Source organism: Gobio gobio (genome assembly GCF_949357685.1).
Source record: "Gobio gobio genome assembly, chromosome: 10".
In the NCBI taxonomy this organism is placed as follows: Eukaryota; Metazoa; Chordata; class Actinopteri; order Cypriniformes; family Gobionidae; genus Gobio; species Gobio gobio.
Window position 1 is genome coordinate 6317457 of NC_137116.1, and position 20735 is coordinate 6338191.

The following is a 20735-nucleotide window of genomic DNA, read 5'->3' on the forward strand; positions in this document are numbered from 1 at the left end:
ACTCAGTATGTTTCTTCTGTGAATTTCATTAGATTTGCTGTTACGCTCATTTTATTTCTCCATGAAATTTTCAGTCAGGCAGTGCGAGCCTCAACAACTGCGCGACACTGATACCAGAAATACACTATACATTATCTATCGCTGAATTGTGCTGAATGTAATAAAATCAGAAGAATCATTCTCGTGATATGATGCTGCCATTTGTGTAAACTTGCATGAACCCATTTAAACTAGTTAGGAGGCTGGTCAGCTAACAGTGGTTTGACTGGATCCTGCCACCACAATTCTCTCTGATGACGTCTGCGGTTTGTCCAATGATAACGTCACCACTATGTCCGTCAGACTGGAGAAATGTTCCTGGTAATGTGACCAAAAATATTTAAGACCCATCGAATCTGAATTTAAGACATTTTAAGACTTTTTAAGACCTTATTTAAGGAAAACCTTATTTAAGACTTTTTAAGGACCCGCGGTTCTTAAAGGTCCTGTTCTTCGTGATCCCATTTTTCAAACTTTAGTTAGTGTGTAATGTTGCTGTTTGAGCATAAATAACACCTGTAAAATTATAAAGCTCAAAGTTCAATGCCAAGCGAGATATTTTATTTAACAGAAGTTCCCTTTCAAAGCCTACAGCGAACGGCCGGTGTGGACTACATCCCTGTACATCCTGCTTTAATTACGTCAGTAGAACAGTTTGTTGACTAACCTCCGCCCACAAGAATACGCGAAGTGTTGCGTTTGTATAGTTTGTTTGTCGCCATGTCGTCGAGACGCTGTTATTTTCATCCCGGAGTCAAATCACCTTTGTTTGGCTTTCCCAGGGACGCTGTACTTAGAGATCATTGAGCGCATCTCCGTTATGGTAAGAGGCGTGACCTTTCCGGGCAACGTGCACTAAGCTGCTGTCGAATCACAACACGGGAACCGCTGGCACAATCAGAACTCGTTACGTATTTCTGAAGGAGGGACTTCATAGAATAAGGAAATCCTCAGGCCGTTTTTAGGACAGTGAAAACAGCGGTATACAGATAAGTAAATTGTGTGAAAAATACTGTGTTTTTTTACACGCGAAACATGAACACGTTATATTGCACACTGTAAACACAATCAAAGCTTAAAAAAAAACACGAAAAACGGGACCTTTAATGTAGGTTCACTAATGTTTCGCAAAGTTACAGAGCAGAATGTGCAGAAAAAGCATAATCTGTTTTTGGCGGCAACGTTTTACGTCGTCAAATTGCAAATTGGTTCGTGAGATCGGCCAAATTGTGTGACTAACGATCAAGTTACAGAATGTGATTATCGGCCGACACCGATCTACGGCCGATCGAGTGGAGCATCCCTATAAGTAAATACTAATACTTGGTACCTAAAGCACTAAAAAAAAGATCTTGATTTACTCTAAAAAGAGTGTAAAAGACCATTTAATTGAATTTTGAAAGCATACATGAAGCCAGCCCAGACTGTCCTCCAGAAAACAACCCTCAGAAACAGACCTATCGCTCATTATTAACCATTGTGCGTGTGAAAGCCAAGGAACCTGCCAGAAAAGCTCTCAGAAATCAGTTGATGATTTCTGGCAGAAGAGACCCACGCTAATGAAGGGCCATAATCAGATCATCTACAAATATGGAATAAAAGTCAGTGTACACACACACACACACACACAAACACGGGCCGGGGTCCCGAGAGTATGCAGTGGGAACAAAGAATCTGTGCGATACGCCAAAATGTGCAGATGGCGTTATGGTGTCCTGAAAATGAACAAGCCAAAACAAAGTTCTGTCTGTATGAAACACCAGGAAAACTTACATAAATAAAGTCAATATTCTAGTTCAGAGTCGTATTAACAAAACCAACCAGCAGAACGCATCAGAAGACTTGGAATATAGCACATATACAAACTACTTTTTTCTCATTTAGGAACCAGAAAGGGCAGTCAAGTTCAGGGCTCTGAACCGGTTCAAGGAACGAAAACAAAAACCGGAAACAAATTAAACGAACACAAATTAAATCAAGTTTAATCGTTCTGAACAGAAACGCTTATTTGAAATGACCATTAACTGGTTAATAACATTATTTTATCGTTCTGTCAAACCATCATAGGCAAATCGCTGGCATTAGCTTTTGGATCTCAGGAGTTTTTCCGAGGATATGTCAGTCACCAACTGTTAAAGCATTACATTCAAGTCAAAATGAATGGCAGGTAATATCCAGCATGGTGTGTTTTGAAACCAGCGAAAATTGCAGGTTAGTGTACAATGTGTCATTATATTATTAACATTTTTTATGCATTTGGCAGACGCTTTTATCCAAAGCGACTTACATTGCATTCAAGGTACACATTTTGTCAGTTCTTGCTTTCCCTGCGAATTGAACCCATGACCTTGGCGTTGCTAGTGCCACGCTCTACTGTTTGAGCTACAGGAAAGCCCAACATTTTCCCAAAATCAAGCTCGCATGGAATTAAAAGGTTAGTCAAATTCGTTTTTTGTGAGTGATTAACGTCCGCATCTGAGGTAGCAAATTCAGCATAATGTTTTCATCAACTTACAGGTTACAAAGGTTATTGTAGCTATGTGGACGCTCAGTTTTTCCTGTCGTTTAATACACTTGGCCAAAATCGTGAGTTATAAAAGATGAAGTGCTAAGCACAGGTTTTATTGTCTATGACTAGACGGCAAATGCCAGGCTAAGACACTCTACATATTTCATAGGGCCCTAAACGTAATTTTTGTTCAACTTTTAATAAAGTGTTGTTAAATTGTAAGTTTCATGATTTCAATTAATTAGACATGCTTTTTTGATTACTAAAATTTAATTTAACCATTAAAGCTCTGAGCTGCGCCAGAGGGATCTCACGCCACAGCGCCAAGACAGTATTTATGTTTTTGAATTCTGTAATAAAATGGATGTAATTTTAAATCTGAGACTTTGTTTCATATCAATAGTAATAAAGCACAAATAGTATTGCGATTTATTGGATGGGAGAAGCGCTACAACGTTCCGTTCATTCATCACCTGAAAACAAGATGACTAATCGATTCACGGAATTTAAGAATCGATATCGGCTCGTAAAAATGAGAATCGATTATAATTGAGAAATGTATATTTTTTACCCAGCCCAAATAAATACATAAATAAAAATAATGTTAATAATAAAATTCACAGGTATTTTTACACAAACCGTTTTCAAAACTGTAATGTTACAAAAGGAACAGAAACGTTAAAATACTGATTCTGTTCAGAGTGAACCAATTGACCCCCCCCCTCCCCTTTTTTTTGCCCCAGTCAAGATATTCTATCAAATGTTTTATTTTGTGTTCCACTGAGTCATACGGGTTAAGAACAACATGACAGTGAAAAATGAAACTTCAGTCGTCATTTACTGAGCTATCCCTTTAAAATATGGCAAACAGGCTGATTAGGCAAGTTCTGAAGCTCTTATTGATTTCTTTAGATCCTCCAAAATTTGACACACAGAGGCTAATGGGTTATAGAACAAAATGACCTAAAAAGACCTCTCGCTGGAGTGCTTGTGGTCATGGCAACCGGAGGAGCTGGCTGAGATTGGGCATCCCTGGTGTCTGTTTTATATCATATAGCTCTGTTTTTAAATAGTGTGTGGGAGAGAGAAAGAGACAGAGACAATGACACCTTAATCCTAACCGTTACTACATAATATTCCTTTAAGATTGAAAATAATCTCATTTCTGTGACTGAACTCTCAGGAAGCTAACTGATGTGGTCGTTGGTGACTCTGACCCTGGGCACCACATGCCCAGTTAGCATGCTTGCTAATGCTAACATTGATCTACTCCTTTAGCTGTTTCCAAAACTCACTTCAAGTAGTTCTAAACGTAATCTAGCAGTGCGTAGAGTGCAGATGTTGTTTTGGTGCAGGTTTGAGGGCTGGTGTGCGTGTGTGTGTATGCGAGTACACTGTTAGGACTTGTTCTTCCGGTTGGTGTGGTGTGAGATTTCAGGCGTATGACTCAAAGCACTGCACAACAACCTTGACACTGCACACCAGTCTCAGCAACAGCAAAAACAACATTGGATGATGAAGCCTGACGTGTCCGGTGTTACTCATTCTTCATCTTTTTCCACATTTTACAATAATTAATAATAATAATCATCATGTAAGCACAATTTCTAAAGACAATGTTTAAAAAAAGGTTCAGAAGTGTGTTCAAACTTTTGTTGTAAGACTAGTAATGCACCGCAATCATTTTTTTACAGAAACGCCCAAAACTACATAAAATCACAGGACAAGATCTTGCTTCATCAAACTGAAGATGGATTTAAAATGAGAAAATGATAGTGTCCACACAGTTGATGTTTACCTGATGCTTGTCCACGTTGTGTGTATGAAATAGACACTGACACAGTGAAAAATGCATCATCAGAGAAGTGCTAATTAAACGTCACCATTTCAGTCAATGATTTCAACCACACTGAAAATGTTTGGCGGATGAAATTTCAGTGTATCACTACAAACTATGTCATAATTGCATCTAAAGATGCATCGGTCGACCGGCCATCAATCAGAATGACTTTGGCCGATCTCTGTGGTTGGACTCTGTAGTCTCTGTAGTTGCACACAAACTGCATTGCACTCATTTTCCAAAAAGTTAATTATGTGGAAATATTTCAGTCTGTAAACAGGATGTTAACACAGTTTTGTGCTGGTATTTTCTTTAGGTAGCATAATTTCACAAAGCTAAAATCAGACCATTTTGTTTTTGCTTTCTTGAAATTATACAATACATTTTTTTTTTTAAACTGCGTGTGTAACATCTTTGGATTTTGATTAAAATGCAGTGGTTTCCTCTAACTTGAAATGGCTACAGATATTCTTTGTTTAAGGCCAGTTTGGCCTATAATAAAGCCAAAAAATAAACACATTTGCTTAAAGGGTTTTTATTTTTGTCAAATATCAGCAGCTGGTATTGGAATCTATGGAAGCTTGTTTCCATCACTTTTTATCTCTCAATTCTGACTTTGTTGTTCCAATTCTGAGATAAACTTTTCTGAGAATTGCGAGGTTATATCACACAATTCTGCCCTCTATTCTGCCTTTTTTTCTTGGCAATTCTGCCTTTTTACACAATTCTGCCTTTTTTTTCTTGCAATTCTGGCTTTTACCAGCAAACCTGCCTTTTTCCTCGAAATTCTGCCTTTTTTCTTGCAATTCGGACTTTTACCAGCAATTCTGACTTTTTGTCCTCGAAGTTATGACCTTTTCACAATTCTGCCTTTTTTTCCCCTCGCAATTCTGCCTTTTTACACAATTCTGCCATTTTTTTCTCGCAATTTTGACTTTTTTCCCTCGTAATTCTGCCTTTTTTTCTTGCAATTCTGCCTTTTTTTCTAGCAATTCTGCCTTTTCTTCCTCAAAATTCTGACTTTTACTAGCAATTCTGCCTTTTTTCTTGCAATTCTGACTTTTACTCACAATTATGACTTTTTGTCCTCGAAATTATGACTTTCACAATTCTGCCTTTTTTCTTGCAATTCTGACTTTTTTTCCTCAAAATTCTGACTTTTACTAGCAATTCTGCCTTTATTTCTTTCTTGCAATTCAGATTTTTTCTTGCAATTCTGACTTTTTTTTCCTTGCAATTCTGACTTTTTCCCCCCTAAAAATTCTGACTTTATTTCATAATTCTGCCTTTCCCCCCCTCACAATTCTGACTTTAACTAGCAATTCTGACATTTCTTCTCTGTGCCCTTTTCTCGTAATTCTGAATTTGTCTCCTTGCAATTCTGACTTTATTTCTCGCAATTGCGATATCATGGATAGAGGATAATATCATGCAATATTATGCAAAGAAAAGTCAGAATTGTGAGATGAAAAAAGTTTTTATTTTTACTGGCAGAAACAAGCTTCCATAGGAATTTGCCTGTTTAAAAAAAGAAATCAGCAATCGGAATCAGCCATGAAAAATCATGATCTTAATACCACAGACTCCTTAAGGTGTGGTCACATAAGCGAAATTCAGTCATTTCAATAGGAATCCACCGGATTTATAGTTTTGGGGGCAGATTTCACAACCGGTTCATGCGAATTCACAGCAATGACCAACAGAAAGCTGCTTGGTTCTGTGTGATCTTTGTGTGAGCTGAGATTCATACACCTTTTTTTGTCCACAAAATGTTGCTAATGTGACCGCAATTTGCTTGCAAGTGTTAGCTTTCAGCTATATTCATTACTTTAAAGTTTTCAACAACTGAAAAGGTCAAAAGAGAACAGTCACAAAGTCCTCTCCTTCTTCACAAGGGTTTGTGAATAATAGTCCAAAAGAACAAATGGATGCATATTTCTGAAAAATTCCAATTCCAATCCTTTCAGGGCCTGAATATCGGTACGGAATTGCAGGTATTATTCATAATTTGACTCATTCCTGCAAACTCTGCACTTATAATGCTTAACATTCATTCACTAGCAATGTTGGTTGAATGAGTAAATTAATCTACTCAGATCAAATCAATTTTAAAGCTTTCTGTAAGACTGCAATTCCAGTCCCTGACTTTCTATGCACTATGACTTGGAACACACAAATCCAAATAGCACGAATAGCATTCACATCAGGATACATCCATATTCTTGCTTCAGCAACTGCATATAATGCAAAATGATGATTGCATCTCTGCAGCCTACATGGCTCCAGCTGTGGTAGAGCTGATGTTTCATGGTGGTTAATCTCAGAGTTTGTAGCTGCTGCAAAAGCATTAATCCAGGACTTCCTGGAGCTTAACTGGATGTTTGTGATGTGGATTTAGTATGGGAAAACCTTTATGGCACAAGATCACATGATGTGAATTGACCTCCAGAGTTCAGAAATGGTTTCAAATGGGACAAACGAACCAGAAATGTGGAAATGTTTCTGAAGGTTTTCAGCATGCAGTGCATTCTGGTGGGTTGGATGTTCAATGAGGTTTTTGGTAACTTCACCTGATTTATAGTTTTGAGGGCAGATTTCAGAACACAACATTTAGTTATCCAAGAATGCACTGAAAAAATAAATCCACATACCATGATAATGCATTATATATAGGCTCCAAATAAAGCTAATGGTTAAATGGTTAAATTCTTCCCATACAGCCTTTCCTCAATCAGTGAGGTAAAGATGGGCCAATCTGAACAGCGACTCAGTGTCCGGGGGCCACATTAAAATCTCTCTCCTTTCCACTGTCATCTCAATCAGAGATGTGTTCGGGAGAATTAGACAGTGCTTCATAACAAACAACCACAGAATACACACGCACACAAACATTCATAAACACACATGCAGAGACAAGCACTACAATTAGACTCAGGTAGAGAGACGCACACACACACACACACACACACACACACACAGAGCAGATGCAATTACACAGGCAGGGGAAATGAGAGGTGATACACAGTTAGAGAAGTAGAGGCTGATAATGGACTAGATGAGTGCTGCGAGTGTTAGTGTGTGTGTGTGTTAGTGTGTGTGTGTGTGTGTGTGTGTGTGTGTGTGTGTGTGTGTGTGTGTGTGTGTGTGTGTGTGTGTGTGTGTGTGTGTGTGTGTGTGTGTGTGTGTGTGTGTGTGTGTGTGTAAACTGCAAGCTAAAGCCATTAACCTCTCATACTAATAACATACTTTAATGGCAAGTTTGTTTTTTACCTTGACATAATTAAATACAGAGCTCAACACTCGATGATGCTATTGGGGAAAAGAGCATAATGAGACATAATAACTTTTTTTGTTTTCCAAAACAGAAAATTGTGTAAATTGTCGGCTTCCTTTGCTTAAAATGCAATAGCTTATGAACTCGATTTTACATATTGTAAAGAAACTGTGAATGATGCTGGCCACTGCCATGTGGAGCTATAGTGTCTTCTGGGTGGGTACTAGGTGGTTACTTACTGGTCCATGTCAAAAAGAATCAAATTATTTATTTAATTTGAGAATAAAATATATAATTTAACATTACAAACATGTTAACGGGGTCATGAACTGAGAATTCAAGTTTTCCTTGATCTTGACAAGAGGTCATTATACTGTAAAAATATCCTGTAAGGCCGCGTGTCCACAAAAGTGTTTTTAGCCGGCTGAAAACGCTAGGCGCTCTGCTGAAAACATCTGAGCGTTTTGGCAGCGCTTTTTTCAGTTGAGACTCTTTGCTTGTTAAGATACGGAATATCCGCGGAAGTGTTACTAGTATCTCATTTCACAGATAGTTTTTTTTTCTGTATTGATTATATATAAAAATGCTGATACAATGTAAAGTATTTGCTCTGGCTCTTGTTTTAAAAATATTTTGTCCCGTTATTATACTGCTTGTCATCTGTTGACGTTGTATGTACACAGTACAAGCAGAATGTTTCGGTTGGTCGGTGTTGTATTTGTCCCGCCCCTCCTCCACTCTGATTGGACAACTGGGTGAAAAGTGACAGTGATGAGCGCTGCGTTTAACTCAAAGTTGAACATTCTTCAACTCTCGGCGACCAGTAAAAAACGCTGAACGCTCAGCGCTTGAGCGTGAAATACTTGCAAAAACACGGCGCTCCCATTGAAAACAAACAATTGAATACGTTAGCCAGCTGCGTGAAAAAATGCTTTGGTGGACACACAGCCTGCGTTTCAAAACTCAGTCAAAACCTCCTGGTTAGTCCAAAAACAGCTTTTATTGTAACCAAGCCCAGAGAACGACTCATTAGGTGAAAGGCCACCTCAGCAGGAGAAGAGAAACACCAACTTGCATCTTTGGCTCCGCCCACTGGCGTTTTAGTGAGATGAGATGTTTGCATTATTATTTATGCTGCAAGCATTCAGAAATCGCATTGCAATGACGAGATCACTGCATTCACATCATCAACAACTCATCAACCTTCCATGTGATGGGAATAGTTCTAAATTTAATGCGATAATCAACACTTTTCACGATTCGTTAATCTCGACAGCTGTAATAGTAAAAATGTGGTAAAAGAATTCAGAAGGGTTCCACATGTCTAATACTTATTTCATAGCCAATCACAGCAGTGGGCATTTACACTGAAGTCTTACAGTAGCCAATCACAGCAGTGGGGCGTTTACACTATAGTCTCACAGCAGCCAATCACAGCAGTGGCCGTTTACACTGAAGTCTCACAGCAGCCAATCACAGCAGTGGTCGTTTACACTGAAGTCTCTCAGCAGCCAATCATAGCAGTAGCCGTTTACACTGAAGTCTCACAGCAGCCAATCACAGCAGTGGCCGTTTACACTGAAGTCTCACAGCAGCCAATCATAGCAGTAGCCGTTTACACTGAAGTCTCACAGCAGCCAATCACAGCAGTGGCCGTTTACACTGAAGTCTCACAGCAGCCAATCATAGCAGTAGCCGTTTACACTGAAGTCTCACAGCAGCCAATCACAGCAGTGGCCGTTTACACTGAAGTCTCACAGCAGCCAATCACAGCAGTGGGAGTTTACACTGAAGACTCACAGCAGCCAATCACAGCAGTGGGCGTTTACACTGAAGTCTCACAGCAGCCAATCACAGCAGTGGCCATTTACACTGAAGTCTCATATCAGCCAATCACAGCAGTGGCCGTTTACACAGAAGTCTCTCAGCAGCCAATCATAGCAGTAGCCGTTTACACTGAAGTCTCACAGCAGTGGGAGTTTACACTGAAGACTCACAGCAGCCAATCACAGTAGTGGGCATCTACACTGCAGTCTCGCAGCAGACACGCCCCTTCAAAAAGAGGCAAAAATCTGAGTAGAAAATAGCCATTTGTTTCTAAATTGTGACAATTTTTGATTTGATTAACATTATAAATGCACCCCAGGGAGCCGTTTAATAATATATTCACCATGTACTCCAGGGCATTTGAGGTTCTGTGAGTAATACAAAGCCAGAAGCCAGAAACTGGTCCTTTAAGACCTCACTGATTCTTTGTGAATTCTAATACAATAGCGCACTTGACTCAGCAGTATGATGACAAATGTTATGGAGCTCAAGTGCTACACTATCATTAGCTACACCAGTAATTTTCCACCGCTCCATTTGTATTCAATTGGCTCTCGCTCTCTCCCCCCAGGGATACCTTAATGTCTCTATAATATAACATAATTTAACTCTATCGCACATAAAATCGACATCCCACTTCACAGCGTGTATCGTGACTAAAATAATTACTTTCATTAACATTTTTTTTTTTTGCTAAGGCAAGCATCAATATTACTATTGTTCACATTTATGTTTGTTCAAATACTAAACCAGAAGTATAAACATTTTTAACTACATAACCCATTCAATGCTAATAAATGCGGTACAATCAGACTTTGTAAAAAAATAAACTTACAATGAAGGAGGATCCAAGTCATATCTAGAGACCAGGGGCCCGTTCTTCGTACCTCGCTAACTCAGTTAGCCGGATTTGATTGTTGACGATTTGGCATGATCTTGGATTGTTTGGTTCTTCGACGCTCATCCTGGACTTGCTGTCATAGCAACAGGTCCGTTAGCTTAAACCTGCTCGCGAGCAGGCTTATTTCATATAAACAGGATTAGATTGCATCTTGAGGTGATACTTAAAATCTGTCCCAGCCACTGCTACTTTATTACAAGAGTTCTTTACTGAACCAGGGGCAATACTAATCATTTTAAATAATAATAATATACACATTTTTAAATTGTATATGTATATGAGAATGAATATAATATTATAATGTTGTGACAAAGCCACTTGATTGAGCGATTTATTTGTGATGGAATAATTACTTTATAATTTTATTGGAGGTTTGCACACATGTTGTACAGTTCATCTGAGCCGTGCATTAATTTAAGTGATGACGGATATTATGGGATGGCTTGATGCAGCGCAGGAAATGCAGAGAATTTGATCTTGACCCTTAAAAACGTTAATACTGTCACGTTACAAATCTGCTTCAAATTTATGAATTATTACAATTAAAAATTGAATTACAACATTGAAATAAAAATGTAAAGGGTGTACAAATACTGTATAAAATCGTGAATAATTGGTAATCATGTAACAAAAAAAACATTTATCATTGATCTATTATAACTTTTATGTTGGTTTGGTCGTTTAGCCATTTCCTTATAAAGCTCCAGATATTCGTGGGTTTTTTTTTGTGTAATTTGCCAAGTTTTTTGCCAGGTGGCTTTTTTAATTATATGATGTCATTACGTTGCTGTCTTGACGCCAGCCAATCGCTGCATTGCTGATCATGGTTTCTAGTATCGATGCATCTGCCCTCTTCAGGGAAAACAAGAACGCACAGTGATCTTAGATCATTCAATCCAGATATTTAAATCCAATCCGCAAATTCGTTTGAAGAACCAAATTATCCAGACATCAGTTATCACGATTAAAAGATCTGGGATCTGTCAAATCATCTCAGATGTATTAAGCGAGGTACGAAGAACGGGCCCCAGGGGGCCAGTTTCACAAAAATATTCTTAAGAATTAAGTTAGGAAATGTCTTAAGATAAATTCTAAGAAGCTCGTAAAAATGTTTCTAAGTGCAATTCTTGAAAAATTTGTGAACTCACGAAGCACCACGACGCATGTGCGAGAATATGACGTAGAGTCGGCGTTCGGGCATCCAGGAAATGCACACTTCAGCACCATTTTGAGCACTACGCCAACACCTAAAGCACGATCAATGTAGAATTCAACAGCTTTGATATGGTGCGTCTTCCTCTGCTTGTAAACAAAGCTCCTCGCTTCCGGGTCATGTGTCAGAATGCAGACTCTACATCATATTCTTGCGCATATGGTGCTTCGGCCCAGACGGAAGACAAGAACTTGTTGAATAAAATCGTTATTTAGATTTATTTTTTTGCACACAAAAACTAATTTTCGTCACTTCATAAAATGATTGTGGAACCACTGTAGTGAGACTTCTTTAGTACCTTTTTATGAGTGTAAATTTCATTGCTGCCAATGGAGGCCTTTCTGAGCCATTGGATTTCAACAAAAATAACTTAATTTGTGTTCCGAAGATGAACAAAGGTCTTATGGGTGTCGCACGAAATGAGGGTAAGTAATTGACAGAATTTAAATTTTTGGGTGAACTAACCCTTTAAATATTTCAGTAAATATGTTGAATGGATTTGTAGTATACTTCGTATGAAATAAATGTATTTTAAACACATTTTGGAATAGTTTTTTTTTTACTAGGGAAAATAATATACTAATGAAATATACATTTTCATTTATTTTACAGTACATTTGTTTATATTACATAAAAATGTTCTATATAGGCTACTACTGTCAAAGGAATAATAATATTAAATTATTATTATATTCTAATTGTTTGGCTACCTAAAACACCAGTGTGAATTTAATGTAGACTGAGATACTATATCACAACTAAAAAGCAGGTTGAGTCTCCTTTAGAGTTCAGGTACAAGTCAATGAACTGACTTATTTTCTTTGTTTTATTTGCATAATGAAGGTTGGAGCTCTTAATGCGCACCAGATTAATGAAGGTCCAGATCCCATAGGGAAACACTGAAGTGATACATGTATGTGTTATGTCGTAATGCTTAATTACAATAATTAATTATAAATAACCCAATAAATTAATTACACATCTTGCCTTTGGAGATTTTAGACAAGTTGGAGGTTATCCTAACTTTAAGAATTTATTTACAATGATTTTTATGAAGATTATTAAGCTCTGTCTTAAAGGGTTAGTTCACCCAAAAATGAAAATGAGCTCATGATTTACTCACCCTCAAGCCATCCTAGGTGTATATGACATTCTTATTTCAGACGAATACAATCAGAGTTATATTAAAACCTTTCTGGCTCTTCCAGGCTTTATAATGGCAGTGACTGTTGGGTCATTTTTGAAGTCCATAAAAGTGCATCTACATCCATCATAACTGCTCCACACAGCTCTGGGGGTAAATAAAGGCCTTCTGAAGCGATGCATTTGTGTATGGAAAATATCCATATTTAAAACTTTATAAAGTACAATGTCTAACTTGCTTGTACGTCTGACAAGCGTAACTGGTGTGCAATGTCATCAGGCATAGTGTAAGCATTTTGAACAGCGAGAGGCGCGGATGCTACACTTTTTCCGTGAGTTGAATACAGAATACAGAAGCTATGAAGAACCAGGACATTTTTTAATATAACTCTGATTGTGTTCGTCTGAAAAAAGAATGCCATATACACCTAGGATGGCTTGAGGGTGAGTAAATCATGGGCTAATTTTCATTTTTGGGTGAACTAACCCTTTAAGAACAATCTTTATCTATTTCGGGAATACAACATATTCTTAACTCAGGTTTCTTAGGTAAAAAAACAGCAGTTACAAAGACTACTATTCTTCAGAATGTTTCGTGAATCCGGCCCCAGAATCTCACAGAATATCACAAACTTGGACAAGGGCTAGTCACAGAGAACACACTAGCAACACACAGCCAAACAAATTACCCAGAACGCCTTAGTAACTGCAGAGCGACACAGTGGAAACCACCTGACCTGCGATACCCTAGATTTGTGTTGGCATATTCTGCATGAACAAACGCTACATACATTTTCTTCATGAATGTAGTTTTGCTTGCTTCACACGGATCGATACCGAGTCCGACACCAAGCTAAGACACATTTAGCTGATAAGACAAATGACAACTTTTGCCCTATGGTGTGACAGACTTTTTAGACATCCCCTCATAAATCTTGTTTGTTCAACAAAAGTTGTGGGACTTCCCCATGAATGTGGTTGAACATTAACCTTGTGTCACCGGTTTCTGCCAACAATGCCTCGTCACGTTTAAATGAGATATGACATCACAACACCCAATGCTCCTCACATCCTTCCTCACCTGTTTAATCAGCATGTAGGTCTCTGACATGATCTTCTCGATGCGCTGGAGGTCGTAGGTCATGCCTTTCTGACCTTGCTGCCACACCCTGTACGCATCCAGAAGCAGCGTCTTGCCGGACTCCACGTCATCCAGCAGTTTCCTCTTCCTGTTGGGTCTCTGCGGTAGCGTCAGCTCAGGGCTGCTGGGTAAAGGTGTGGGGTTGCTTGGCGTTAGGGCCATAGTTAGCGCTGCTTTAGCTGCGTTCATCTGATTCTGTAGCTGCTGCTGTTTAGAGCTAATGCTCAACTCCTCCAGCGACAGCTCCGTCGCACGACTGCTCTCTGGGACCTTATCGGCCTCCTCCGCAGCTGGTTTAACCATCCCCTGCTCTTGTGGGCCAGTTTCAACCGGCGTTTGAGGGTCTCTGAATTTTGAAGCACCCAGCCATGATCCCAAGCCAAGCTCCATAGGCTCTCCGAGTCCTGAAGTACCTTCTCTAGGGTGAACGGTGACCGCTGTCACCTGAGTCAAAGGCTCCAGAGAGAGCTGAAGTGTGGCTGAATGTTGTTGAGGCATGCCAGGAGGTCCAGTCTCACTTCCTGTGACCGTAGGGGTGTCGGGGAGTCCCGCTTTAGGCTGGCTAGTGTGGGAGCATTTGGGGTCCTCTGCAGCAGGAGGCCGGTTGGACACATCCGCCGTGGTCATTTCACCCATAGAGGTGGAAGCCGGTTTAGAGGAATCACTTACCTAAGAGAGAGAATAAGACACAAACTGAAACACACATCTTAAAAGACATTTATACTCACGCAAAGTTTATTTTCTTTGCAGCTCTTCAGTATTAAACATGAAAAAACTGTTTGAAATTACAATTCCCAATTTGTACTATAAAGCGGATCTACAGTGTATCCATGTTTTACTCGCATCTGACCTCGACGGACTGAACAAAAGAAATGAACCGGAGAAGATTTACACGTCAAAGAAGAGCCACACCTACCTATTACATCATCGCCTCTGACCAATAATTCAAAAGGTGTTAACCAGGAAAGTTCACTTTGTCAAGCTGTTTTGATCTCCCCAAATTAACTCGATTTTATGTGAAATTATGTCACATCAGTTCTTTGATTTCACTTTGAAGTACAGCACCAGTGAAAAGTTTGGAAACATTCCTGTTTTTAATGTTTTTGAAAGAAATCTTCTCTGCTCATCAAGGCTGCATTTATTTGATTAAAAAAAACAAAAAACATTTTCAACAAAAAAAAAATACCAACCCAAAACTTTTTACATATTGTTTCAAAATATTTCTATTTTAAATAAATGCTGTTCTTTTTAAACTTTTTATTCATCAATGAATCCTGAAAAAAGTATCATGGGTTTTATTAAGCAGAACAACGGTTTTCAATATTGATAATAAATCATCATATTAGGCCACATCCACACGAAGCCAGAGCTTTCCCTATCCTATCCCCCCCCCCCCCCCCCCCCCTCGTCTCAAGAAATATCTGCGTACACACGAGAGCACTGAAACCGACCCAAAACGATTTAGTATACATGCCAGACCAGTATGTGGCGCTGTAATTCTGCCACAGAAATAAACTAAAAACGGAGAAGAAAAGTTGTGGCTAGAAGGGGTACAGCAACGGTCGGAAGTGAGGCAAAAATCTCACGATAAAATTAGGGCTGTAATCTCCCAGTCGATTAGTCGATTATTGGTCGATACGTTCTGGCTCGACCAAAATTCTGATTGGTCGATTTTTTGCCGCGTTCATTTAATCAGTTTTGCTGCGTTCATTTAATCAGTTTTGCCGCGCCGCGTTCATTTCGTCAGGTGGAAAGCACTAATTGCTAATGGGGGTGTTTTGAGAGCACCCCTGTTTCACAGGTAACAGTCTGCCTTCAGAACACCCCCATTGTTTTCACTTCTTTTGGATTAGCCCAACCCACTGGCGAAGAGAAGTCTCTCACTGGTCCTTTGTGTTTCATTCCCCGCTGGCTCAAACGTACACCCAAAGCGGTAAACTTGAGGAACGCCCATCAACATACACATGAGGGGAAGCGTCACAACACCGCGCTATTAGTGGATCTGTACTGTCAGTTTTGCCGCGTTCATTTCATCAGTTTTGCCGAGCCATGTTAATTTCATTAGTTTTGCCGCGCCGCGTTCATTTCATCAGGTGGAAAGCACTAATTGCTAATGGGGGTGTTTTCAGAGCACCCCTGTTTCACAGGTAACAGTCTGCCTTCAGAACACCCCCATTGTTTCACTTATTTTGGATTAGCCCAACCCGCTGGCGAGAGAGACAGATTGAAGAAGGCTAGTTTTCTTGTATATTATTTATTTAATTGTGAGAGCGTTTTTTCTGCTCTTGATCTGGCTTGTTTAATAAATATTCCTTTTTTATTAAAGAGGACGTGCCTTTTGTGTTTAAGAGTAAAAGCTTTAAGTTAATAGTCTATTCGTGTCTCAGCCGCGAAGCTGAGCTCATATGTTTGAGCTGCACAGAGCGGCTGAAATGAGTGTCTGTCAGTTATTATAATACATATGACAAAAACAATTGTCTAAATTATGTTGCATATTCCTCAAAAGTTCTTGTGATGATATCTAGTTGACAACACATAGTGCCATATTTTCGGAAGTCATAGTCTATGATATTGCGCAGGTGCATGCGATGCGACGCTGTCAGAGCCGACAGACTCGTGTGTCAGACTCATTTCAGTGCAAAATAATCAGCTCAAAAACTATTTAATATACAGCAAATAGCCTACTAGTTTTTTATGTTTATTTATAATTAATTAAGGGAGACAACAAGGCTACCAAGTACTGCGCACAGTGTGCAGCTTATTCATTTAAGTTTTTTTTTTCCTAACGTTATTTTAGTCGATTTTTAGTCGAAAATTTCAGGACTTCAGTCGACCAAGATTTTCTTTGGTTGATTACAGCCCTAGATAAAATAAATAAATTTGCTACTTACCAGATTGTGTTTTATTAATGCCTACACCTACCCCAACCCTAAACCTACCCTTACAATAATGCAAAGACAGTAATTAAACGATTAAATAATATTGGGGTGCGCATGCCCAGTGCCTGTAGCTGTATCCCTTCTAGTCTTTACCGTGGAGGATGTGGTGTGGTGACATCACAGTTTCACAAAATATACGGATTGGCTGTACACACGAAAACGCAAGGGTGTCAGTTTCAGGTTTATCCACTCTGGGACCCTGTTTAAAATATCTGTTTCAGGCTCCCACAAACGCAAAATTTACATTTAAGTTTTGCTGCATTTAATCAGGTTTAACAGCAATGCACAGACATTTAAAGAAAGAAGCATAGCCCCAAATTGAGCGATGCTATTACTCTGTTCTTCGAGCAGTCAGGATGGCATTAGCTAATGTGTTAGCACAAACATAAGCGTTTCCTTGGCTGTCAGATCTGGCTTGAGTCTCATTTCCCAAACATGGCAGTGTCTCCATAGGAAACACATGATACCAAGGCCACTGTTCAGCTTGCATTTCTGATTTCTCCAGTATAATAAAAGACAAAAACAAAAACACACAATGAACAAAAACAAACAAAAAAAAACATTTAAAAGCAAACCAAAACAAATGAGAACATAGTTGTCATACCCCTGTGAGTTTATCCAGATTGTCCTCCAGCACTTTTACAGTGAAGAAAAACGCTCGCTTGGCCAAAACTTGTCGGTCCACATCTCGCAAGTACTTCCTATAACACACAATATACAAAAATATTCAATATTTCCTTGAATAGAAATGCGTCATGCAATGTTTCATATCATTAAAAAAAACATGGGAAAATAAAAAGAAAAAAAAATCTCGATCTTCAAAAATCTCAAAAATCGATAAATAAAAATCGATAAGTGTTACATTTCTTAAACTTTGCTTTACTAAAAGTTATTGACACGTTAAGAGTGTTATTAATCATGATAAGCTGTGAAAAAGGACTCAATGCAGTGCTCATAGACCGTAAAAAAATATGGACAACGCGACTTCATTGGCTTCTGCTGAAGTAATTTAAGCCTCCGGAGGTCTGAATATGGCCCTGACATCATGCGCAGATTTGGGACAGAGTCTGTGCAGTAGAGAGCATGAAGTAGAGGCACATTATCAAAAGCCCGCCCACACTCTCGCAGAGGCAGAACAATTCATTATGTTGGTGTAAAACAAACAGTTATGGAAATGTTGAAATTAAAGCTAAAAGCTCCAATCTCCTCCTGAAAATCCCCCAAAAAGTCGGAGTCAGAGAAGTCGTCAATCTCAGCTGTCAATCATGACGTCACACCCCCTGTTTTTATAGTATCAAATAACTAACAAAAACTAAACTTATTTAAAAAAACTAACACTTGAAATTAAATCATCGTGATAAAAACTGCCTACAATGACAGAAAGCAACTTTGGGGAAAAATTATATGAAGTGTAATTTGATTGTTTAGTTTATCTCGCGTCCATTAGAAAACACGGAGGGGCGGGTGTTATGACCTATACTGGGACCAACCACCTGGGGGCGATCGAGGCACGTAAGCTTCAGTTATTTACAGGAGTGCTGCAGGATTGCTCGAGCACAGATGCCACCACTCAGATGCATACAATCCCGAATTCAGTTCTCTTTCACGTCTTATTGCGCTTGGTCAAATACACACAATTATGTCAAAAAGCAAATTGTGAAGTATTCGCATAAACACAGTCCATTGTGTCCTACGGAAACGTAAACAGTAGGGAGCAAATCGGATGTGTAACAGTATATTAGATCTGTGCACTCATTCTTAAATGGACAGCAGGCTAATAAACTGTCGCCATCTGTTTCATTAATATACATTTTTTTAAAAATCGGAAAATCACACTGCTTTGGACACAAATCACTTATTTTTCTTTAATATGAATCAATTTATATTTACTTCATACAGTGTTTTATTTTTTACATTTGATTATTCAATTTCTGTAGCCTTAAGACATGCTAAAGGCACAGTGTGTAATTTTCGCCGCTAGAGGTCGCTTATTCAAAACAAAGGTGTAGCTTGATTGCGCAGTAATTGAGCGTGGGATCATGGGAGTTCACCTCCAGAGCAGATGGAAAGATATCCAACAGACTCGGCAGAAATCATGTTCATGAATGAGTGCATGTATTAAAGTTTTATTAACGTTACGGCAGGGCGCGCCGAGAGCCCTTGGGAGCGAATGCTAATGAGAGAGACCTGCGCGAAACACCGGTCTCTGAGCTTTTATTCTGCTTATGCAGACACTTGTTGCACTTTGCAGTAATCTAGATCAAAAGATTGCAGTAATCTAGAAACAAAACAGTTAACTACAATTAAATGCATATATCAAATAATATATTTTTTAATTAATTGAAGTACCAAAAGATTCCCACCCCTAATGAAATGCTATACATTTTCAGAGAATATTTTAAACATTCATCTTTTTTGTTAATAGAACAAGGATAATTTCACAAGCATTTGTCAACGCTTTTACATTTCGCTTTGAAACCAAATCTTCCGTGATCATCTCAGTCAGCTCATCACTCTCTGATGAATGAGATGTGACTCCTGCTGCTGATCTGCGCTGCGACTCTTGTTCGGATCATGCTTTATTAAGCAGTCACGTTCAGTTTTTATTTGTAATGTCTGTTCTCTAACTGAACTAAATTATTTTATTACTATAATGCTTGTTTTTTTAAATAAACGACGGTGGGGGCGGTGCCACGGTGGGCAAGTGATGTAACCAGTGTTGAGTTTGAACACCGGCAACACCGACTATCGCAGCAAGCCTAATGTGCACTCGACAAGCTCACGAGTCTGTGCTGCTGCGGGTGTAATCCACGCCACGTTTCGCTTATCAGCTCGCGCACACCAGGCGTAAATATTGAATTTGTTTAATGTTCTATTAATTCGCCACATTTGCTTCATAGACATCCTTCTCTGATATATATACAATCTGCTCTCTGTTTGCTCTGTTGTCTGGTATCGGTATCAGTGCATCCCTTACTGAAAAAGTATTTTCATGTAAAGCATACTCCAACAGACTTCGAAAAAATTATTTCGCCCCATTGCCTGTAATAAGTATCCACATTTATTTAAACAACAAAACAAGGTAAACAAAGTAAACAAAGATGGTGGTCTTACTTTCCCTGGTCGGGAGTTCTCTGAAGCATGAGGGAGATTTTGAGTAATGTGTGGTGATCTTTCAGTTGAGACAGAACATCCAGCAAGAGCACGATGGATCTGTTCATATGAGAGGCAAAACTACCAGGGCGATCGATCTCATCTACTGGAATACGCCAGATGCCCTGTGGAAGAGAAGGAGAGATCCATTAGCAGAGAGAAGAGGAGTTGGGGTGTCAGGACAGCTTTAGACCCAGTGTTGGCTGTCAGATCTGGCTCCGGTCTCATTCGCCAAACAAGCCATGCTACCAACGCCACTGCTGAGCTTCTCTTTACAGCACAGACCAGGAAATACATAAGGGCCAATTAGAGACACAATTCAGTGCGTCTTTCGTTGTGCAAAACAAACCTCTGGGAGTCCCTTAACATTCACTAGAGGTAAACATGCGGAAAGAATGAGTGGATGACTTCAGACAGTTTAGTGCTCATAGGAGCAGGTAAAATTGAAAGAGGTGGTGCAGACAAAGAGAAAATGGAGGGAAGCTGAGAAACTGTATTGTGGTAAGGCCATCTGCTCTTGGCTCTTGATGTGCTGGTCTCCGGCCATGAAGAATATCTGCCCACTGATGAGAAATCTGTCTCAACCCACTCTCTCTCGATCCATCTCTCTAACCCTCTGCTTCATCTCGAGCTGTTCATCTTTCCCTCCAGAGTGTGTGAACTGTATCTGGCTGGAAAACAGCAGACTAAACGGAGCTATTGACAATGAGCAGAGATGGCAAACTAAAGAAGGCGCCAAGAGAACATGCTTTACGC

At 39.3% G+C, this 20735-nt stretch overlaps 1 protein-coding gene across 1 annotated transcript in view; it reads right to left on the reverse strand.

The window, feature by feature from the left end:
• Positions 1-20735, reverse strand: part of cabin1 (calcineurin binding protein 1) — a 170471-nt gene that overhangs the window by 35528 nt on the left and 114208 nt on the right. Inside the window, exons 31-33 of the mRNA XM_079827753.1 lie at positions 19941-20104; positions 17431-17527; positions 13828-14556 (exon numbers count right to left, since the gene is read on the reverse strand). Of these exons, the coding sequence (XP_079683879.1) occupies positions 13828-14556; positions 17431-17527; positions 19941-20104 (990 nt within the window). The remainder of the gene's footprint in view (positions 1-13827; positions 14557-17430; positions 17528-19940; positions 20105-20735) is intronic.